Source organism: Gracilinanus agilis, chromosome 3 (genome assembly GCF_016433145.1).
Source record: "Gracilinanus agilis isolate LMUSP501 chromosome 3, AgileGrace, whole genome shotgun sequence".
NCBI lineage: Eukaryota > Metazoa > Chordata > Mammalia > Didelphimorphia > Didelphidae > Gracilinanus > Gracilinanus agilis.
Window position 1 is genome coordinate 422,388,255 of NC_058132.1, and position 24,619 is coordinate 422,412,873.

The 24,619-nt window shown below is 36.1% G+C and overlaps 1 protein-coding gene across 1 annotated transcript in view; it reads left to right on the forward strand.

Moving 5' to 3' along the window:
* Window positions 1-23,442, forward strand: part of PCP4 (Purkinje cell protein 4) — a 33,739-nt gene extending 10,297 nt beyond the window's left edge. The window contains exon 3 of the mRNA XM_044669243.1: window positions 23,315-23,442. Within this exon, the coding sequence (XP_044525178.1) occupies window positions 23,315-23,442 (128 nt within the window). The remainder of the gene's footprint in view (window positions 1-23,314) is intronic.
* The last annotated feature ends 1,177 nt before the right edge of the window (window positions 23,443-24,619 follow it).

Consider the following 24,619-nt stretch of genomic DNA (forward strand, 5'->3'; position numbering starts at 1 on the left):
GAAATAGTACCTAGTCTTAATGAGCTTATAGTCTACATGTGTCCAGAAAACACAGAATATATATAAGACAGATGTAAAATATTAGATTAGGGAGCCAATAATTGGGAAATAGGAATGTGTTTTTGAAAAAAATTGTCATTTAAGTTGTGTCTTAAAAGGATTTCAAGAGTCAAAGTTTAAGAGGAAGAACCTTCTAGCCATGGAGCATGGCCTGTGCAAAAATGCAGCAATGGGAGAGTGAATATTGTGTAAAGGGAGCAGCAAGTAGACATGATGAGGGTATTCTGTGTACTTGACAGAAAGTATAGGGGGAAAAGTAACTAGGCCTATTTTGAATTGAGTTTGAGATATCCAAGAAAATATCCAAGTGGAAAAATTTTCTGTAGGAAATTGGAGATTTGGGGTTAGAGGTCAAGAAATGGATGAGGACTAGACATGAGATGGGTATCATGGACATAGAGAAGATTGCTAAATCCTTGGGTGCTAAGTACAGAGAGAAGTGTAAAAAGAGAAGAAGAGAGTTCTCAAGACAGAATCCTGAGTGCCCTAGGGTAGAACATAGATGAGGAACTCACAAAGGATATTGTTAATTAGTCAATGTTTTTTTTAAATGGACACTATGTGTTAAACACTACTAAGGGATAGGGGTACAAAAAGAGATAAAAGTCAGTCTCTGACTTCATGGAGCTCACAATTTAATATGGAGATAACAAACAGATACACACTAGTTATATAAAGAATAAATAAGAAATAAATAACAGAGGGAAGGTGCTAGAATTAAGAGGGAGATGGAACAACTTCTTGTAGAAGACAAGATTTTAGTTGGGTGGGATTTGAAAAGTTCCAGGGGAGTCAGTGTTATAGCAAAAAGCTTATAGAAATATTATAGCTTATAAGAATATTATGGCCAAAAAGCTAAATTTGGCAATTAAGCAGGGGGTTTTGGATAACGTTATGCCCAAGCGGGTCAGTTATCTCTCTGACTCAAAGCAGGTCAGTTATATCTCTGACTCAAGGCTCCAGGGACACAACTCCTGGCTGACAGCCCAGGGACACAACTCCTAAATGGAACAACCTTGAAAATTAAGAATCATGTCCTGTGGCACCTGAAAGCATCCCCTACTCCCTCTGTCTAGCTATTAGCTCACCCTAAGACAAAGGCACCTATATTCCAGAAATATATATTCCTTATTCTGAATGCCCCCTCGGGACTCTCTTTGCTGAGTTTCCCCAGTGCGTACTGGCAATAAAGCTTTCTCCTGCTTTGATTGCATTGTCTCGTGTGTTCCTCTGGAGGCCACCCATTTTGAACCCTAACATCAGTAGAGAAATGAGCAGAAAGAGCATTCCAAGCATGGGGGACAACCAAATCCCCAGAACTGAGATATATAGTGTCTTATTTATTCAAGATTCATAAGACCAATGTGGCTGGAATAAAGAGTGGAAAGAAAGGCATAAGAAGACTATAAAAGTTGTGGAACTTAGGTTATAAAGGGCTTTGAACATGCAGTAGGTGACAGGAAGCCACTAGAATTTATTAAGTTGGGGGTGGGGGTGTGTGGTCAGACCTGTACTTTAGGAAAATCACTTTGGCAGTTGAATAGAAAATGGATTGCAGTGGGCAGAGTTGGAGTCAGGCTGACCTAACAATAGGCTATTGAAATTGCCAAACACAAAGCCATTAGAAGAGTGATGGAGGTAAGGGGAGAATTTGGAAGTAGCAATGGGGAGCTAGGATTATTCCAACTCCACTGTTCAACCAACCAGTGATATGAAGGGAAATGAGAGCTGTTAAGGGTTGGCAAAGAGGGTTTTGTCATCAGGAAGGAATAAGCTTTCATAAAACAAAATTTCATTGCTAGAAAATGGGAGATGAAAAGATTTAAGATGAAGGACAGTTTGTTCCTTCTTTATAAGTGGATCTTATAAGAGCTAAGAAGAATGCTACGAAAGAGATGTGAAAAAGAAATCCACAAAGGAAAGAATATACAGAAGAAAACAGGTAGGTCAACAGTGTCAACATTGCAGAGATATCAAGAAGTATTAGTCCTGACAAAAAGCTATTGGATATAGCAATAAAGAGATCATGGATGGCTTTTTCAAAGAGCTTTTTCTATAGTGTTTTGGACAAAAAGCCAGATTGTATTGGAGTGGATGATGAGAAAGTGAAAGTGAAAACTGTAGATAGTTTTTTTTCTAGGAATTTTTCTGTGAAATGTAGGAGAAATATAGAATTATAACTTGAGAGGATGGTTGAATCAAATGGAGACTTTTTAAGGATAAAAAAGAGAAAAAGATCATATTCCTCCTTATATCACAAGGGTTGCCATAGAACTACTTTTGAAACATAAAGGCAGAGAAGTTTAAAGTTTGAAAATATCCATTAAAGAAAAGAAAAAAATATCCACTGAAGAAGAAGAGAGAACTGCAGGTGAGGAAGAATGCCTGAATGAAATAGAGACTAAGCCAAGTAGCCTCGTTTTAAGTCTTTCATCTTATACTTTGTAAGTCTAAGCAAGTTACTAAACCTTTCAATGTCCCAGAACATTTGTGTAAATTTATAAACAGCTCTGATGTGTTTGTGTATGGAGTTTCCTTACTGAAAGTTTCCCATAGCACTGAAACCAGCACTTCAGACCAAAATAAAGCCCCTCTATAATAAGGAGATGAAGAAGAAAATGGGAAAAGTAAGCAAACAGAAGCAGCATAAGAATATCAACTACAACATATTATTGAAGTTATGGAGCGGCAAATAATAAAGTTTACAATTACACAATATTTTAAGGTTTGCAAAATATTTCATTTATGTAACACCAAGAACCTTTGGATAAATAGGAGCAAAAGTTTAGCCTCTGAGACATCAGCAACACCAAGGCTTTAGTTATTTCATTCTTTCAGAGGAAATCCAAGTAAAGATGAGTTCAGGCCTTACTGTACTTCTTGGGAAAGTTATAGGGTTTCTTACTGGATTATGATGGAGCTAGCTAATAAGAGTCAATTGTTAAATTTTCAATGCGAGTGAATACACCCTAGAAATCAGCAAGTACTACAAATCAGGGCTTGATTTATTGTTTTATTGATTGTGTAGACTTAACATAGAGAAAAGTGAACAACAGATTAAATTAAAAAACATCTTACTTTTTATAGAGTTGATTTTTAAACATTGCTCAGTGATTCATAGCACTAAATTGTGACTCAGTAGCACCCAAGGAAGTTTTTTAACTAGCCATAATAGAAATACAGGGGGCAATCATAGACTGAAATGCAAAAATGCTGCTTAGGTTGCTGTCCTTTTCCATTCTTTATGGAGACAAAGGGAATGAACTCATTTAGAAAAAAGAGACTATTACCAAGATAGCTCCCTGAACAGGAGGCAGACCTTCTAGTTTCCACATATATTTCAATAAAACTCTGAAGTTGCTAAAAAATATGATAAAGAAATCCAATGAGATAAAAAGAAATACCACATTCCTTCTGCCATAACTTCTTCCACTTTCACACTGCATGTGAGGTCAGCTAGAAACCTGAAGGCAAAAGGACTGGGAATGGCCAGCATAGCCAGCACCAACACAGGGATCCTCAACTTTACCAGAAATGGGCCTGTTGTGGTCATTCAGGCATTTCAGTAATGTCTGACTCTTTGTGACCCCACAAACTTGGGGAAAACACTGGAGTGGCTTGCCATTTTCTTCTCTAGCTCATTTTACAGATGAGGAAAGTGAGGCAAGCAGAATTAATTACCTCTCTGAGAATCACACTGCTAGTAAATGTGTGCAGCCAGATTTGAACTCAGGCAGATAAATCTACCTGACTTCAGGCCCAGTACTTTCTCCACTGTGTCACTTAGCTATCCCTAGAAATGAGCCTACGTAGCTACATATACTTGTAGCTTTCAAGGAACTGTGTAAAGAAGCATTAAGAATGGAGAATTCTTCTTGAGAAATCTCCAAAGTGGTTGAAAGCCTTAAGGATGGAACCTTGGAAGTGATAAGTCAGTGGGAGTATTGTTGCAAGAACCAGTGAGATACTCCAAGACAGGGGTTTTAGAAGTCATTAGGAACTTATCTTGAGATGACAGAAAGGTCTCTCAATACCCATCACTCTGATCCTGAAAGATACTGGGTAAGGGGCCTTACCTTGGGAGGTAATGGTCATAGAGAAACCCAGGGAACTCAGGGTGAGATCAAGGAGGGCCGACTATAGCACTCAAAATTATAGCAGGAGGCTGAATCTGGCCCTGGCACAAAATTCCATTTCAGAAGCCCATGCTAGAGAGAAGAACAAATCAAAGTAACTAGTAACTAGTATCAAAAAAATATAGCAAATCTCCTTAAAAGGAGAGTCTCAAAGGAAAAAAAAGTGCTTTCCTCACTTGAATGCCTAGAAGAAATGATGCAAGAGATAAAAATTAAAATAAAAGCTCTTGCAGAAAGCATTGCAAGGAGAATAAATAACTTAAAATATAAAATGGTAAATCTTACCCAAGTAATGAATTACTTGAATACTAAGAGACCATTCACAAATTGGTAAATTAGTCCTAGCCTCTGACAGCAAAGAAATGTGAGCAGACAGACTCCTTCCTCCCTGTGCTTTCCACCAGCAGATGCTACCTGGGTTTCTACTGATATTCCTGCACCTTCTGCCCCCTAGTCATGTATCACCACCATGGTGAAGCAAAGAAGGCTGCTAAAAATCAAGGTGACTCAAAAAAAATGGCTCCTCTCTCTAAGGAGATAGAAGAGAGTGAAGATGAAGATATATTAAAAGATATAGCAGAAAGTATTGGAGAAAGGGTTGTGTTCCCTCAGAAGAAGGGCAAGAAGGCTGTGGCTACAACTGTAAACAAGGTACCACCAGCCAAAGAAGCTATTTTGCCACCTTGCCTGCCAAGAAAAGTCATGATTCCTGGTAAGAAAGCAGTCATGGTCCCTGCCAAGAAAGTATTTAAGCTGTTCAAAGCTGTCATCATACCAGGCAAGAAGGGAGCTACTATAGCTGAAGCAGCAACCTCCCTTCTGCAAAAAAGGGGCCAAAAATGGGAAGGTGCCAAGAAAGAGAATAGTGAATCAGAAAAATATGACAGTGAAGGTGAAGGAACCACCCAAAGCTACAAAAATGGGAGAAGTTGTAACCAAACAAGATTTTGAGAATGAGAAAGATGATAATGATGAGGATAGGAAATCTTGGAAAGCCAAGGAATTAGAGGATGATAGTAATGATGATGATGATGATGATGATGATGATGATGATGATGAAGATGAATGTAATATGAATATAAGGAAGAAGAGAAAGTGCCTATCAAAGAAGCAACAGAGAAGAGGAAAAAGGAAATATTTAAAACCAATTCCCTAAAGACAAGTAATAGGAACTGTAAATAAAACAACCACAAATTTAGCTTCTTCTCTTGTGAGTTGAATATCAACAAAACTGATTCTGGGCTAAAAATTGGCATCATGAACTTCTTGCAAAAAAGAACTTACGATTGTGAACATCTGAATTAGTACCACCAGGAAATTTGACTACTTGGAATTTGTCAGCTGAAGACGTGAAAAAAGCTCTGGCTACAAAGGCCATGACTGAAATAAAACTAGAAAAGGCAACAACAGCAGCACCACCACCAACAACAAAAATCCAAAAGATAAAAATGCAAGAATGCTCTTCATCAAGAATCTGCCTTATAAAATAACTCAAGAGGAACTCAAAGAAGTTTTTGAAGATGTTATTAAGTTTAAATTACTCTACACCAGGAATAGGACATATAAAGGAATAGCTACACTGAATTTAAGACAGAAGCTAAGTGGACAAAACCTTGGAAGACAAATAGGGAACTAAGATTGATGACTGAGTGCTCATTCTAGACTACATAGGAGAGAAAAATAAATTACAGTAGAATTCAAGAAGTGGGAGAAATAATTCTTGGAATGGAAATATCAACAGTCTGACAGACTCAGACACTGTTGCTGAATAACCTTGCCTACAGTGACACTGAAGAAAATGTCCAGGACATGTTTAAGAAGGAAACATTGAATAGCTTGTCCACAAACAACCAAGGATTGCTAACCTAAAGGATTTGCATTTGTTGAATTTGCCACTGTGGAAGATGTAAAAGATGCCTTGAATTCTTATAACAATGTAGAAATTGAAGGGAAAGTGATCAGATTAGAATTAAAGGGAAAGAAGGCAACTAATGCAAAACCAAGGAGCCAGTCCTACAAAACTTTGTTCATCAAAGGTCTTTCTGAAGACATAACAGAAGAAACATGAAAAGATTCATTACACAGTTCTATTGGTGCCAGGATAGTCACAGTTAGGGAGATAGGGTTGTTTAAAGGGTATGATTCCATGGATTTCATCTTAGAATAAAATGCTAAAGAGGCTTGGAAAACAGGGAGATTCATGGATGCAAAGTAACTCTAGACTGGGCCAAGCCCAGTGGGTGTGGAAGACACTGGTCTGCAGAGGCTTCGGTGGCCTAGCAGTCAGTAAAAGAGGCCAAGAGGACTTTGTTGGTGTAATGCAAGGTGGCTAACAGAAACTTTTTGCTTCTGTAATTTCTAACGTCACAAAAAGTCATTTAAACATCTTAGAATCTTCAGAAAGTCAGTTAGAACTTAAAGCTATAAATAGGTGAAGTTCCAATGGATGGGGCTTTTGCCTTCTGGCTTTCGCTGTGGCTGGAGGCTTTTGCTTTGGCCTTTTGGCTTGGCTTTGCTTCGGCCTTGGCCTGCGCTTATTTTGTTTGGGAAATTTGGACCTATCTCATTTCTCTGGACCTCTCCCTGATCTCCCATCTCCATCCCTCCCCTTCCCTGATTTTCCTTTGGGTTCTGGTGGAAGGGAGGGCTTGGTGATTAGACATTGTGGGTTTAGTTTCTATAGACTAATAGAGTATCCTTAAATAAGTTGCCCCTAGTTTTAATGATTTGATAAAGACTTTTCTTAAAAGGCAGTCAAATCTTCCAGACTGGGAGAGCCGGGCTCGCTCTGTCTAAACCTCTCCGTGACCCATCCCCCACCCTCACCCTCTCCCTAGCAGCAGTTAGAAAACCCTGAACCCCTCCCCCCTTCTGACTGACCCTGGTATTAATAAATCCCCTTGTTACCTATTCAAACCCTGTGGTGAGTCATTGTGTCGAAAATTAAGACAAGGGCTCAAGGGGAAAGATTCATTTTCCTTTGTTTCTTGAGACAACTGGGGCATCCATGTTGACAGGAAGTACCCACCTTCAAGACTTCCTCCATTCATCAGTTTGACTGACAGGGAGGAGCCCTCTCGACCCCTCCCTCAAGAGACTTTGAAACTAACAAGAGAAACCCTCCAGTCAAGCCTAAACGTTTCTTACTGGCCCTGGTTTCCTCCCTGTATCCTCTGTCTCAAGCCTCTGGGAATAAACCTGTTTGAGCTGCCCTCTCCTACATACCCCATTTCCCTTATCTTCTATATACCTTCCCATACCTTCATTTCCTCCTCCAATCACCTTATAATTCCCTATTCCTTTTTTCCTTCCTCACACCCAAATTGCATTTCTTTGACTCTACTCAGATTATCATTATTTACCTATTTTTTAAATAACATTGGACGAGATCAGGAAAAAATTTGGAGGTTGTAGTGGTTTCTTGCAAGTTTAAGAAGGAGACAAAAATCCATGAGTAAAGAAAACAAAGTATGAATAACCTCCTCTATTATCTTTTCCTCTGCTATTTGAATGGACTGTGGAAGTTTTATCCTGTTTAATCATTGACAGAGCCTTCTGAGGACATTCCAAAACAAAGTTGCAGTCCAGAATCTTCTTAGAAAAACCTAGATAACGTTTCAATGGAGAGAACTTGTTAGTTTTGTCTAGATGGATGTTCCATATAAATATTTTTGCAGAGACAGGTCATAGGTGTAGTAATTAACCTTTTTGTCTTTGAGTTGTCTTGAGTTTATAATCCCATTTTTTCCTATAAAAAAGAAATTAATGGCTTCATGAGAGAGCAAAAATTTATTAGAATAAAATCAAGATTTTAAATCTTTTAAATGACCTTTTAAAAGAATTTAATTTAAAAAAATTTGTCATCTTGTCCCAACCTGCCAACTGCCAAATATTATAGGTTAAATGTTGGAATGAAATGACGTACTTATGAATCATTGAATAATTAACAAAGGAAGAGTTTGCTTTGCCTTAACATAGCAAGTATAAGAAAGGATACGGTACCACTTGGCTTTTCTGGATGTGGTTCCCTTCATGGAAATGCATCCAGTCATTCATTCATCAGGGTATAGCAACTTGGATGGTCTCAGGCAGTCATCAAATCTCAGAGACAGCAATTCTATATGACGTGGAATTTTTATTGCCCCATAGGCCTAAAAGCTCCATCATAAGTGGTTTGTATAGGTTGTATGTGTGGAGGAAGCTGTGTCAGGGTAAGTGGATCTGCTTTAGGAAATTGCTGTCCTACTATGGAGTAATATATTGTTGAGGTGGCTTGCTTTCTGGCAACAATATCGGAGCAGTATGTGTCTACCCAGACTCCAGAGAAGAAAGGAGGCTGTCCTTCAAACACTTCTATTGGTGTAGAGATTTTATATTCCTTTCCCATGGAGCTCCCAGGGATAGGTAAATCCTCACTAGTGGACCAGGGAACATTAATTAAATGACAATTTCCCCTGATTTTTAAGTTATCAGTGATTATTCAGAAAGTATTGTGTCCATTGTTCCTGGTACTGGTACTGGTCACCTCTTTATATCGATCTACTTTGACCTGCAAAGATGTGGCATAGCAAATCACATTGATCTGATCATTGAGACCTGGGCCTTGGTGTTTCCAAAGCTAAGGATGAAGAAGTTTTTGCTTTCTGATCTTTATTTTCCCATCTTCACTCCTCTTTTTTGTTTTTGTGATATTTCTGTTAGTTTACCTTCCCTCTTTTAATGCTTAATCTTCTTGAATCCTGCTTGTAAAGGTTAACTAAATAACAAGTTTAAATTCATCTAACTGGTAAAAATGAAATGACAAACCATCCTAATATATTTGCCAAGAAAACTATAAATGAAGTCATGAAGAATCAGAAATGACTGAAATAACTAAACCACAAAAAAGTGGTGAAAATTCCTCTAAAAGAACTGAAGGACTAAAAGGACTGAAGTTATTAACTAACCTTACTAACTGGATTCACGAAAGAGTAATATCCTAATTCCTTGCTTCTATGTGAGGTAGGTTATATTTTCTATAAAATATATTGAAATCATTCTTGAGATTTTATTGTCCCAGGAGACCAAAGGATCATGCTATTAACATCACTTTCTGGGTACATTGCTTTGTAACTCATTTAACTTTTCCATTGATTTTTTTAGATGTTATGTCATCTAAAAAATGTAAATCCCTTCATTTTGTGTTTTTAAAAAAATATATATATACTTCACATGGTGGGTAATAAACATATGGCACTAGATACGGCATGGCAATTTTTATGTAGCAGAATAATGAAATGAGAGAACTAATTTAATAAGCATTTATTGAGTGTCTATATTATATGCTTAAGCACAGTCATTGATGGTTAGTTAGAAGAACTTTGGGGACTAATGCACAACTTCCTTTACAGTTGTTATAAAGAAAAGGCTTTAAGTTTCTATGATCTCTAACTGTAGTATCATGTATTCATCAAGAGTCTGTCCCTGCTTAATCTTATTATTGATTTCCACCATGAGTCTAAGTTGTTCTTTCATCACTGAAAACATATCCTCATTGTCATGTTTGCCTTTCCCAAAGAGTAACTGAAATATTTTCTTCACTGCTAAAATCCCTTGAATCATTGTCACAAACATCACTATTATTGCTGGTATGTAGGACAAGAAATCTGCCATGGTAAAGGCTAAGTACTTGTATGCATCATATAATGTCAAAATTTTTATGTAATTACTTCTAATGTCTATATAATTAAATAATTATTATATTGATGCTGGAAAAGGTCTAATCCTACTAGACAGGCAAACTCCTGAGTATAAACCACAATGGCTTTTGCCACTATGGCCTCTCAGGCGAACCCCCAAATCAGGAGCAGCAAACAGAAAGATCTGTTCCCCTCAACACCCAGGAAACAACTGTTTAACTCCCTCTCAACTGCCCCTTCACCCAAAGTTCTCCTGGGGGGGTCCCCTGGAATTCTGGGTGAGGCTTGACCCTGTATTTTGCAGGAATTCCATCCTGCCATCTTCTACAGTACAGAAACCATAATCTTATCACCTGTTGGGTAAAGGAATACAGGAACAGTGAGATAGTGGTAAAGATAAAAGTTACCCTTGCCAATCCCATTTTATTTACTTCCCCCTTCACTTAGTCTAGGTTTTTGTCTGTTGGCTTCACCAAAAACAGTTATAAAGAAAAGGTCCTAGGGAGATATAGGTATACAGTGATGTGGATGTATCTATGTATCCTACCTAGTTGCAGATGATGGAGGAACATGAACCCCGATAACCCTTAATTGTTGTTACAATTTCCCTTTTCCTCTAACAGTTGCCCAGGGAGGACCCCAAAAGGTTAGGTAAATGGGTAATCCTTTCAGGTCCAAACTAGGGTTGGTTAAATTATTATAGGGCTTTTGATTTGCCTTGGATCACGTTTGGTATCCCCAAAGGTCATGATATAAAGACCACTCAGCAAGGTACTTTTAAACTCTCTTTATCTATAATCTATAATCAGTATAAACAGGATAAGGAATGGGGATTGGAGACCCTGTCAATCTAATATCTATAATTAGTTGACAATCAGGATTGGAGGATTTAGTAAAAGCTGGAGCTTTGTTCTCCACTACCCTTCTGGCCCAGCCTGGCCACAGCCAAGCCAGAGAACAGGAACTGCTGTTGTTGCAGCTGTGTTTGGTGATGTACTAGCTCTCACAGTCTTCAGGAACTATATTCAGATTCTTCCTACCCTCTTCTTCATAGATCTCCCAGCCTCCCTTCACCACCCAGGGACTCATAGACCTAAAGAGCTAGGAAAATCAAGAGACCTAAAGACCTAAAGGACCAAAAACCCAAAAGACCAAAGACCAAAAACCCCTCCAAATGGCTGTCAAGTTATTTATACTGTCAGGCCAACCGATGTTTGCCCCTAGCTCACAGCATCTGGGAACATTCTATGCCTTCCAACTGCCTTCCCTGTCATTCAAAGGTGGCATCCCTCATTTCCCAGCATATGAACATAACACAGTTCAAGAAATTGAATGCCAGAAATGAAATGACCTACTGAAGATAAGTTAGTGAGAACAGTAGGATTCGAACCCAGGTCTCATCAATCTTAACCCCAGTGGTATTTCTTGTGTTCCTCACTGCCCCCATAGTAGAGATGGACTATATGCAATGTTTTATCAGAGAAGAAGTATCAATAAAGGAAACAACTGGACTGTCTACCATAGCCTTCTGTTACAGTGAGCTAGTTTGTAGTGTTGGCATGGGTCTGTTCCTTTCAATACATACCAAAAATTTTGGGGATAAGGGTTTTGATGTTCTTGCTAGTGGTAGCCAGTACAAAGAAAGTAAATAGGAGATGGCAGGAGGGAAATCTTGGTTTTGAGACATTAGGGTTAGTAGTTAAGTAGTAGTAGTTAGTAGAAGACATTAGTAAGGGTTAGACAATTAAGGTTAAATGACTTACTCAGGGTCACACAGCCAGGAAGTCTCTGAGGCCATATTTGAACCCAGGACCTTCCATTTCCAGGCCTAACTCTTTATCCAGTGAACCACCTACCTGCCCTAATGTGATGTCATTTTGTAAAAATATATTTTTGAAATGCTTTTTTTTCTTTCCCTCAACCCATAACCTATCAAATGTTATTAACCTTTTTTTTCTTTTGGACTGTTCTTTGAGAACCAGTCTCTTTGGTTTTGATTAGGACTAATTTCTCCTTTAATCTACCTTTCCTATTCTTATTTTTTCCTTTTTCTCTTTTGTTTCCCTGTTGAGTGAAATGTATTCTTATACTTTACTGTATATGGGTATTCTTCGTTCCTTTGTCTATTGAGAGTGAAGTTCAAGTATTGCCCAACTCCTCTCATACCTTTTTCATTGTTTCTACTTTGTCCTTCAATTATGTGAGATAATTTCTCTCAACTTTCCTCTTCCCTTCTTTCTCTCTCCATTGTGCATTCCTTTTCCTTTCCTTTTCCATTCTTCTTTAAGATCATTAAAACATAACAATACCAGTCCCAGGAACTTTGTTTCTGATTCCTTCTGTGTCTCCAGGTGATTCCTGGTCCTGAGGAGATATAGGTATTATCTTCCCATATTACAATGTAATCAGTTTTTCCCTACTTATTTCCTTATGATTACTTGCTCAAGTTTACTTTTTTATGTTTCTCCTGACTCTTGTTTGTATTTAAAATTTTTTCTATAAAGTTCTTTCCACTAGAAACATTTAGATGTTCTCTATTTTTTTGCCATAGGACTAAGCTCAGTTTTGGGGGATATGTTATGCTTGGTTGTAAGTCTATTTCCATATTTTTTGCCTTCTGAAATATTGCATTCCACATATTTATATTGGAACTGCTAAGACATATGTGATCTTGATGGTATATCCTTGATACTTTCATTCTTTTTTCTTGGCTATTGGCAATAGTTTTTCCTTTGGCATGAAAGCTCAGAGTTTAAATTATATTTCATATACATTTCAATCTTTCATGAAGTTACTAGTGGATTATTTCTGTTTTCACTTTGCCCTTTTATTCAAATAGATCTGAGAAGATTTTTATTTTATTTTTTCTTTAAAAACAATTATTCCTTCACTATCAGATACCATAATTTGTTCAACCATTACCCAATCGAAGGGCACCCCATCATTTTCTAATCTTTTGTTACCACAAAGAGTGCAGCTATAAATAATTTTGTACACGTATTTTTCCTTATTATCTCTTAGGGGTACAAACTCAGCAGTGGTATGGCTGGATCAAAGCATTCTTTTAAAAGCATTCTTTTAAAGCCCTTTGGGCATAATTCTAAATTGCCTTCCAGAATGGTTGGATGAAATCACAACTCCACCAGGGATGCATTAGGGTCCCAATTTTGCCACATCCCCTCCAACATTTATTACTTTCCTTTGCTATCATATTAGCCAATCTGCTAGGTGTGAGGTGGTACCTCAGAGTTGTTTTGATTTAAATTTCTCTAATTATGAGAGATTTAGAACAGATTTTCATTTGCTTGTTGATAGTTTTTATTTCTTTAGCAGAAAACTGCCTATTAATGCCCCTTGCCCATTTATCAATTGGGGAATGGCTTGATTTTTTTTTTGTACACTTGATTTAGGTCCTTATAAAATTGAGAAATTAGAACTTTGTGAGAGGTTTTATTATTATAAAGATTTTTTCCCAATTTGTTGCTTTCCTTCTAATTTTGGTTGCATTGGTTTTGTTTGTAAAAAACTTTTTTAATGTAATGTAATCAAAATTATTCATTATATTTTGTGATATTGCCTGTCTCTTGCTTGGTCTTAAATTCTTTCCTTTCCCCTAAATCTAAAAGGTATACTATTCTATGTTCACCTAATTTACTTACAGTTTCCTTCTTTATATTTAAGTCATTTACCCATTCTGAATTTATCTTGGTATAGGATTTGAGATGTTGATCTAAACCTAATCTCTCCCATACTATTTTCCAATTTTCCAAGCAGTTTTTGTCAAACAGTGGGTTCTTCCAAAAGCTGGGATCTTTGAATTTATCATATACTATCTTGCCAAGGACATTTACCTGAAGTCTATTCCATTGATCCTCCCTTCTGTCTCTTAGCCAGTACTCCTGCCCCTCTTTCCCCTCTTGGTTTTCTCTCTTGACTTCTCTGCAAGGTAAGATAGAATTCTATACCCCAGTAGATCTGGCCATTCTTCCCTCTCAGAATTGATTCCACTGAGAGTAAGGTTTAAATATTACCCATTACCACTCTCTTCCTCTCCTTCTTAAAATTGTATTCTCCATACCCTCTCCTCCCCCACCCCCTGTGCCTCTTTATCTGGTATAATTTATCCTATTTTTCTTCATCATTCAAGTTTCTCTTAGTACCATCCTCTTTCCCCACCCTTTTTTTTGCATATCATCTTTTAAAAAAATTTTTTTAACCCTTAACTTCTGTGTATTGGCTCCTAGGTGGAAGAGTGGTAAGGGTGGGCAATGGGGGTCAAGTGACTTGCCCAGGATCACACAGCTGGGAAGTGTCTGAGGCCGGATTTGAACCTAGGACCTCCCATCTCTAGGCCCGACTCTCAATCCACTGAGCTACCCAGCTGCCCCCTTTTGCATATCATCTTAAACAACTTAGAACCCCAACCTCTGCCTATGAATAATTCTTCTATGTACTATGATAATGAAAATAATTTTTAAGATTGACAGATATCATTTTTCCATATAGGAATATAATCAATTTAACCTTACTGAATCTCTTAATATTTTTTTCTCCTCTTTCTTGTTTACCTTTTTATGGTTCTCTTGAATTTTGTATTTAGACATCCAATTTTCCATTTAGTTCTGGTGTTTTCTTTAGGAATACTTGGAAATCTTCAGTTTTGTTAAATGTCCATACTTTCTTCTGAAAGTAGTCAGTTTTGATGGGTAGGTTATTCTTGGTTGTAGACCGAATTTTCTTGCCTTCCTGAATATCATATTCCAAGCCTTGTGGTCCTTTAGGATGGAGGCTACCAGATCCTGTGTAATCCTGACTGAGGCTTCTTGATATCTGAATTGTCTCTTTCTGACTACTTGCTATATTTTCTCCTTGGCTTGGAAGTTCTTGAATTTAGCAATTACATTCCTGGTGGTTGTCTTTTAAGGATTTAATGTAGGGGGTGATCTATGGAATCTTTCAACGTCTATTTTGCACTCTTGTCCAAGAATATCAGGGCAGTTTTCTTGGATAATTTCTTGTAATTTGATATCAAGGCTATTATTTTTTTTCAAGGCTTTGAGGTAGACCAATGATTCTCAAATTCTCTCTTCTAACTTTTTTTTTTCTAGGACAGTTGTCTTTTCAATGAGATATTTTATATTTCCTTCTATTTTGTCATTTCTTTCATTTTGCTTTATTAATTCTTACTGTCTTGTGAGATCATTAGCTTCTACTTGTCCAATTCTGGTCTTTAAAGACTGGTTTTCGGCTATGATCTTTTGATATTCCTCTTAATTTGGTCTATCCTACTTTTCATGCCTTCCAGCAGGTCAATTCTGGTCTTCAATTTGCTTATTACTTCTTGTGATTTCTATGCTTCTTTTTCCAAGTAGGAAATTTTTTAAAAACTGTTCCTTTCTTTTTGAATTTCTTTCATTTCTTTTCCTTACTTTTCTTCCCATTTTTCTTCTATCTTTCTTATTTGGTTCTTGAATTCCTTTTTTAATTCTTTAAGAGGTTGTGATCAACATTTTTTGGGGAAATTTCAGCTGTATTTGCTTGTTTGTCACTTTCTTCTGTTACCTCTATATTTTGCTTTTTTTCCTCCATAGAAATTATCCATGGTCAATAACTTTTTTTTCCTACTTATTTCTTTTGCTGCTTGTGAATTGTGGTTCCTGCATGTTGTTGGACATTGCCATCTTGGAGCTTCTGTCTTGGTATTATCTTCCATTCCCAGTCAGAAACCTGAGTGAGGAGGGCAGATAGTTCTTTGTGTAGTGAGCTTTAAAGGCATTTTATCCTGAAGCTATTTTCCAGTCCCTGCTGCCTCTACTGTGGCTGGCCCACATCTGCCCAATCTCCACATTCTTTAGCCTCGGGTTCCAAGTCTCACTGCCCTCAGGCATAAGTTTCAGCCAGCTCTGGAGAATTTAGAAATTTCCCTGTCCCTCACTATGATTCTGCTGTGGTAGGTGGTGTGGGGGAGGGATGATCAGCTCATGCTTTTTAAGTGTAGTTTTGCCCCCTTATAGCATGGAATTCCCTAAACACTGCCTACCTTTAAAGCTGTGCCCCATGGGAATGCCCCTTTACTTGTTTGATTTTGATTTTTGTCCTTTTGATATGTTTTGTATTGTTAGGTTGGAAGAGATTCCAAGAGTTCCTGCTACTTTGTGGTCATCTTAGCTCTGCCCCACTCCCAGCAGATTTTTAAAATAATGTCTTGGAATCCTGATATCTAGACTGGTTCTCTCTTTGGTTATGACTTTCATGTTGTCTAATGTTTCTTAAATTTTCTCCCTTTGCTCTGTTTTTTATGGTCATGCATTTTTACTTTGAGATATCTTATAGTTTTCCTTTTATTTAGCATTTAGACTATGATTTAAGTGCTTTTTGTTTCATCATGAGTCATTAACTTCTCTTTGGTCCATTTTAATTTTCAGGCAGTTTTTGGGGAGGGATGAGTTTCAAGTTCTTAATTCTTTTTTCCAACTGTTTCTTCCATCAGTTTCATTTCTTTCCTTATTTTTATTTCATTCTCTAATTTGATTTTTTAAATAGATTTTAATTTAATTTAAAAATTACTCCTTTTTCATTCTTAAAATAATTCAAAATTTTAATTATTTTAATCTATTTTAATTCTTAAGCTCTCCCTAACCCAAATTCTTCATTTCTTCCATGAATTCTAGTGCTTCAATTTTTCTACAAGGGTTGCTTGTGAATGTTTTGGAGGCAGTCTCTTCTTTTGGGATTGTGTCTTAAGTCACCTTGGCAACATATTAACTCTTTATGATAGTATTCTTTTTTTGTTTGTTTATTCTTCTAGACTTTAGACTTTTCATTAGGGTCAGGCTGTGTGCACTCTGAAGGGAATGGCTAGATTAAGCTTGTGACATCTTAGGTGCTGCTTTCTTTGGGATTTGTTAATTGGATTTAATTCTAGGATCTCAAGGATAGCTGAGGCTAAGGACCTGTAAACTTTAAATACTCTGAAAGTAGTCTGATTTGGGGCAAAGTTTGATTACTGACATCTTGATCTGAGTGCTGAATTTCTGACTTGAGTTTGAGTTCTGGGACTTCGAATCAGAAAATGAATAAAAAAGCTTCAAGTTGGTACTTTTCCCAATATTCTTTAATGATCTGGCTAAAGTCTGACCCACTTTTGTGGATTTGGGAACTATCCTTTCCTTGGCATGAAGCCTTGTTCCTTTTTCAGTTTTTTTAAATGGTAGGCTGCCATGCTCCATTAGGTATGCTCCTCATCTCAGATCTCTATGCTTATTTCTCTATGCTAACCTGATAGGAGAAAAAATGATGATTTTCCCCTTATATTCCCTGAGCAAGACTTGGTCTAGCACATTTCCTTGGTCTTTGGGGAAGGAAGTTTAGTTGCACTTCTTCTTGCTCTATCTCTTAAGAGGCTCTATACACCTGACTACTTTACTCTATAATATCTCCTATTCTCTGGGACCTTCCTCCTCAGTTTGTTGCTGTCTTTTATCCTCAATCTGTCCTTACTCACTGATTCTTTCCCTTATACCAAGAAATATACTTTTTAAAAATAAAACCTTCAGTGGATCATACCATTTCTTCAAGCTATCCTTGATTTCTTCTATCTTCCCTAGCCAAATTCCTAAAAAAAATACCTCAATTTCTTGCTTCAATTTCTCTCAATTTCCCCAATAATCATCTAATTTCCTATCTACCAATGCATTGAAACTTCTCAAAGTTACTAATGATCTCAATGACTAAATTCTCCAAGTCCTCATTCTACTTGAAGTTCTTTTGTTTTTGTCTTTATTGACTACTATTTCTCTTTGTACTTTCCTTCATTGCTTCTAGGACTTTACTTTCTTTTTCTCTCTTTACATACCTTCTCAATCTTTTTTTGATGTATTACTAACAAATTTCTACTCAAATGTGGGTATTTTATTCTCTCTTAGATCTCATTTTCTTTGTAACCATTTTCTGCAAATGGCAAGAAAATGGGGTTCAGAATTTGAAACCCCAAGAAACCAGAAGGCATTTGAGGGACAGTTAGAACAGCACTATAAAAGGAAGGGAGCCCTAGGCAAACCAACTCAGTCTGGAGTTTGAGTCAAGGATGGAGGGAGGTCAGGTTAGAACTCTCCATAGAACGCTTGCTGATCCATATCAGGAACATCATTGCCTGCTCTACTGTGCTGATTCAAGCTATGTCTCCAGTTCCCTCAATAGTCTGTACTCTGCTGAGTGTATATATGTATGTATATATACATATATACATATATATATCCCATCAATTGATACCAAGATTAACAGTCTTCAAACCATTACAGAAGACACACCCAATACCTGTTATCTTCCTGCCAAGCTTACTCTTCAATTTATTTAGTTAGTCACTAGAGTTAGAAGTTAGGTCTGACTTAGTTCCACTCTCTAATGGAACTCTGAGAAGGGCCTATCCCAGAAAGGGGATATAGAGTTACCTCATCCCTCTCTCCTCTCCTATCTAACCCAAATTCCTTGTACCTTCCCAGTTTGTACCTTTCCCTGATAGATTAAAGAAGTTACCTTTGTTACTTCAAAGCCTTGGTTTATATAGTTGATCAGTTCTAACTTCATACATCCCTGAGTAGAATCCCTCATCATAACAAGGCTTGGCAGTTAGTGAGGTATTCTTGATTAGAGGGATTCTTGTAGATATCCACATATAATCTTATCTGTGGATCATACCTGTTAACCTGTAATATCCACTCAACTGAGAGAACTTAATTTCTTGCCATATCCATCAGTTTGAGAGACTTTTGATTTTATTTCCATTAGGGAGCCATGGTATTTGAGCCCTTTTGTAAGGATCTTCTCAGACCAACCTCCTGGGAGAAATGGCAACAACTGGCCTTATAGACTGCCCATCCCCCACAAGATGGTCTTGTCTGACTGCTTTCCATCTACAGTCAAGAATCATCTTTACATGTTCTATAGATCCTATCAGAAATTAACATGTGGCATAAATAGCTATGGCAGAGAGTTATTCATCCTCTCATCTTCTCAAAGTCTTCCTACTTGCATGAATTATGTACTTATGTATTTATATACAGTTAAATGATTTTTATTGCTATATAGTTGAAACTAGGAATACATGAATTCAAGTCCTGCCTCTGGGAAATCTGGCTTTGTCACCCTAGGCAAATTAATGAACCTCTTGATGCTCACAACTCTCTAAAACTTCAAGATGCACTTGCAGAGAAGATGCCACCTGCTTAGAAGATCTTTCTAAACTTGTTCAGTCTTTCAGTTGTATCTGATTCTTCATGACCCCATGGACTATATCATGTCAGGTTCTTCTATCCTCCATTATCTCTCAAAGTATGTTCATGTTCGTTTTTGTGGTTTCCATGATGCTACCTATCCATCTCAATCTCTACTATCCTTTTCTCCTTTTGCCTTCAGTCTTGCTCAACACTAGAGTTTTTTCCAATAAATTCTGTCTTTTCTTTATGTGGCCAAAATATTTAATCTTCAGCTTTAATATTCAGTTCCAAAAAATAGTCTGAATTATTTTAAGTATAGTCTGATTGGCTATCTATAAGTATAGCTTGATCTTACTACTGTTTGAGGGACTCTCAAAAGTCTTCTCTAGCCTGGAAATATACTTTATTTATAAAACCTCCAGTGGATCATATAATTTTTTCAACCTGGAAACAAATTCTGTAGCATTCAGTTTTTCTTATAGCCCAACCTTCACAGCCATACATTGTTCTTGGAAAATCTACAGTTTTGATCATGTGGACTTATGTTGGCAAGGTGATGTTTTTGCTTTGTAGTAGGCTGTTTGGATTTGCCATACCTTTGTTTCAAGAAGCAAGTGTCTTTTAATTCTGTGGCTTCAATCATGCACTGCAGTTATCTTTGAGCCCAAGAATACAAAAATCTGACACTATTTCCATTTTTTCCTCTTTTTGCCAGGAATTGGTGGTACCAATTGACAAGATTTTATTTTTTTAATTAAGTTTCAAACTAGTTTTTATAGTCTCCTCTTTGACCCTCATGAAAAATGTTCTTAATTCTTCTCCATTTTATATCACCAGAGTGGTATTGTTTGCATATGTGAGATTGTTGATATTTATCCTGGCAAACTGATTTTGAGCTTTGGATTTTTCCAGCCTGGTATTTTTTACACAATGCACTCTGCATACAAGTTAAATAAATAAGATGACTCTTCTTATCACACTCCTTTCCTAAACTTAAACCAATAAATCATTCCATGTTTTATTCTGTTTCTCCATGACCCACAAATAAACTCCTCAGGAGACAAGTAAGATGTTTTGGTACTTCCATCTCTTTGAGCACTTGCCTCATTTTGTTCATGTTTTTTCCTCCTACAAGTTCCGTATGTCAATGAAATCTCAGGTCACTGTGTGGCATATCTTTATAGTCATATCTCTCAGTGGTTCTTTTCCTATTTACTTTATACCTCTCTACTACATATAATAATTACTCAGTTAACTTTTCCCTTAGATTCTGGGTATATAGTCATCATATGTTAAATTTCATCTTTGTTTATATGAGCCTTTCTTACTCAAGGTGAGGTTCACTTAAGATGTGTAGAAGAGAATGGCTTTCTTCTAAGCAGCAATAATTTCTCTACTTAAGATGAAGAATGACAAATTTTTCATAATAATTATGACTAATGCTCATAATGAGGAAGAAGAATTAACAAATATACTAATTTTGTCCTTGTTCATAGACACTGGAGATTTTTATTTTTTTTTAAATGCTTAAACATTTTTAGCGTTAATTTAAAAATAAATTTAAAAATATTGAATTCTGAATTCCATTCTTTCCTCTTAGTCCACACCCACCCATCAAGATGGCAAGAAATATGATTATAGATGTGAAATCAAGCAAAACATTATTTCTTATAAGTGTTGTAGAAAAAGCAAGAAAAAAGAAAAGGAAAATTATGATTCAGTCTGTACTCAGACTCCATCAGTTCTCTTTCTGGAGGTGCATGGCATTTTTCATCATAAGTCTTTCAGAGTTATCTTGGATCATTGCACTGATCAGAGAATTAGCCAAGTACAGTTGATCATTGTACAAAGTTGTTACAGTGTACAATGATCTCCTTCTGCTCATATCACTTTACATCAGTTCATATAAATGTTCTAAGTTATCCTGAAACCATTCTGTTCATTATTTCTGATAGCACAATAATGTTAGATCACAATCATATAACACTACTTGTTTAGCTACTCTGCAATTGATATGTGTCCCTTCAATTTCCAATTCTTTGCCATAACAAAAAGAACTGCTTTAAATATTTTTGTACATATAGATCCTTTCCCTTTTCCATTGATCTTCTTAGAATACAGACCTTGTAGTGCTATTGCTGGATTAATGATTATTTAAAATGTCTTAACCTTTTGGGCATAGTTTCAAATTGTTGTCCAAAAGGATTGGAACAGTGGGCAGTTTTTCAATATTCCCTCCAAAACTGGTCCTTTTCTTTTTCTGTCATATTAGTGAATATAACAGGTGTGATGTTGTACTTCAGAGTTGTTTTGATTTACTTTTTTCTAATCAATGGTGACTTGGAGCATTTTGATTTCTTCTTCTGAAAACTGCCTGCTCATATTCTTTCAACATTTATTAAATTGTAATGACTTATATTTTTATAAATTTGCATCAGTTGCCTAAATATTTGAGAAGTGAGCTCTTTATCAGAGAAATTTCAAAAACTCTTCTCCATCCCTCAATTTCCCAATTTCTTTCTAATCTTGGCTGCATTGGTTTTGTTTGTTTAAAATTTTTTAAATTTTATATAACTTTTATTTTTACTTTTTATGATCCTTTCTATCTCTTGTTTAGTCATAAATTTTCTCTTTATTCAGAGATCTGACAGATAACAATTTTCATGCTCCCCTAATTTGCTTATGATATCACTCTTTATAGCTAAGTCATTTTATCCATTTTGAATTTATTTTGGTATACATTGTGAGATGTTAATCTATTCTAGTTTTTGCCAGATGCTGTCCAGTTTTTCCAAGATTTTTGTCAAATAGTGAGTTCTTGTTATTAAAACTTGAATCTTTGGTTTACCAAAGACTAAATTACTTTGGTCATTTACTACTATGTACCTAATCTTTTTTACTGATACACCATTCTATTTCTTTATCAGTAAGGCATTATTTTCATGACTGCCACTTTGTAATGTAGTTTGAAATCTGGTTCTGCTATGCCACCTTCCTTCACATTTTTTTCATTGATTTCCTTCACCTTTTGTTCTTCTACATACATTTTGTTATTTTTTATTAGCTCTGTGAAATAATTTTCAATTGGTTTGCCAATAAGTAAACCAATTAAGTGGAACTTTCATTTTAATTATATTGGCTCAGTTTACCCATTAGCAATTGTTTAGATCCATCTTTATTTTTGTGAAAAATATTTTTTAATTGTATTATATAATTCCTATGTTTGTCTTGGCAGGAAGACTCCCAAATATCTTATATTGTCTATAGTCATTTTAAATGGAATTTCTTTATCAGTTGCTACTTAAATTTGTTGTTAATATATAGAAATTATGGTGATATGTAAGGATTTATTTTATATCATGCAATTTTGTTTAAAGTTGTTAATTTTTCAGCTAGTTTTTTGGTTGATTCTCTAAGATTATCTAAGGATATCATCGTATGTGCATAGACTGATATTTTCCCCTCATTGACTATTCTATTTTATTTTCCCATAGTTGCATATTTCATGTTCTTTCCCTCTCCCCCAAACTCCCCTAACCCCCCTTAACCAACACACAATTCCACTGGGTTTTACATGTATCATTAAACAAGACCCAATTCCATATTATTGATACTTGGACTAGAGTTATTGTTTTGTGTCTACATCCCCAATAATATCCCCATCAGTCCATGTGTTCAAGCAGTTGTTTTTCTTCTGTGTTTCTACTCCCACAGTTCTTCCTCTGAGCGTGGCTAGTATTCTTTCTAATAAGTCCCTGAGCCTTGCTCTGGATTCTTGCATTGCTGCTAGTAGAGAAGTCTGTTATTTTAGATTGTAGCACAGTGTATCAGTCTCTGTGTACAATATTCCCCTGGATCTGCTCCTTTCACTCTGCATCAATTCCTGGAGATCATTCCAGTTCTCATGGAATTACTCCAGTTCTTTATTCCTTTGAGCACAATAATATTCCATCACCAACAGATACCACAATTTGTTTAGCCATTCCCCAATTGAAGGGAATTCTCTCATTTTCCAATTTTTTGCCACCACAAGGAGTGCGGCTAAAAATATTTTTGTACATGTCTCCTGTTTCCTTTACAGTAATAATGCCCATATTGTCTTATGATTGTGATCAAAGCAATTGCACTGAATTTCATTTTGCTTTTCAAGTTGGCCTTGATTTCAGGGTCTTTTATCTTATTTCCAATTCAGTTATCTATTTTTTTGTTTGTTTTCTTGAGACAGATGGACAGAAGAAAATTCAAGAGGACTTTCAAATTGACATGGATGCACCAGAGACAGAACGTGCAGCGGTGGCAATACAATCTCAGTTCAGAAAATTCCAGAAGAAAAAGGCAGGGTCCCAGTCTTAGTGTTAAGTTTCCTCATGGTTAATGACAATGAATAGATTTCTATAGTCATTAGATAGGAAATATGTGACAAAATATACTAGTCAGCAAAACAAAAACAAAAACAAAAAATAACACACATTATGAATTAGAAATATGAAGTGCATGGATGGAAGTTCTTAATATTGATATCCCTGTCAGAATGTATAAGGCAATATTATTTAGGTAACTAAAATTATCTGTTTAGCTCTGGTTCTCATTCTGTTTCCCCTATAACTAACAACTTAATTTGATGTTATAATAAAACAAAATAAAGAAGTATCTGTATTCATTTGCTATTTATATTAATAAAAAGTGTTATACAAAACAGATTTATATTTCTATCTCCTCTCAAACTTTGGAGACATAATTTGAAGATTCGATTTTCTCATTGTTTTGTTTCCTGAAGGATATAAGGTGAATTGTAAGTCTGGCTTGACGATTTGGAGGATGTCTTTTATGCCAACAAATTCTTTAGAATAAAGGAAAAACAGGACTCATAAGGAAGAATACATTTTCTATGTTTTTGATATATGGTTAGGGGAGCAAAGATATGTTACTTTTTCTTTCCAGAAGAAATTAAAGAAATAATTGTAATCTAAGGTAGGAAAAAATAAATATAACAAACTTATATTTGAATCATGTAAGTTAGACCTATATAATATACAAATCAAGAGCAATATACCCTTCTCTTTTAATCACCGCACCTAGCTATTAAAAATGTAGGGAGAGATCCACAGAAAATTTTAGCTCCTCATAACTATTATTTCATTAATTAAAAAACTCTCTGGCCTCTAAATGGATATACACTTTTTATCTCCTCTATATTTTTCTGTGGTTTTGAACCTATTTGTTAACCATTAGAATTATTTTCCAGAATGTCCAGTTTCGAGTCCTTTCCTGTCTCTTCTCCCCTTCAAGGGTTACAGTTCAATTCCTACATATACAAGTTTCTATTGAGGCTGCATATGTATGAAAGAGAAGCTCATCATTTAGAGAGAATGATTTCACAGCATCTAATTAACAGGAAACCTCTTCAGTTGATAAGTTTTGGATGGATACCTTTAACTGCAGAATAGTCTGTGTTAGATGAGACTAAGTAGGATTGGTTAGGAATCTACATGACCTTTGCAGCTCAGTGGTATTGATACTGAGACCTCTA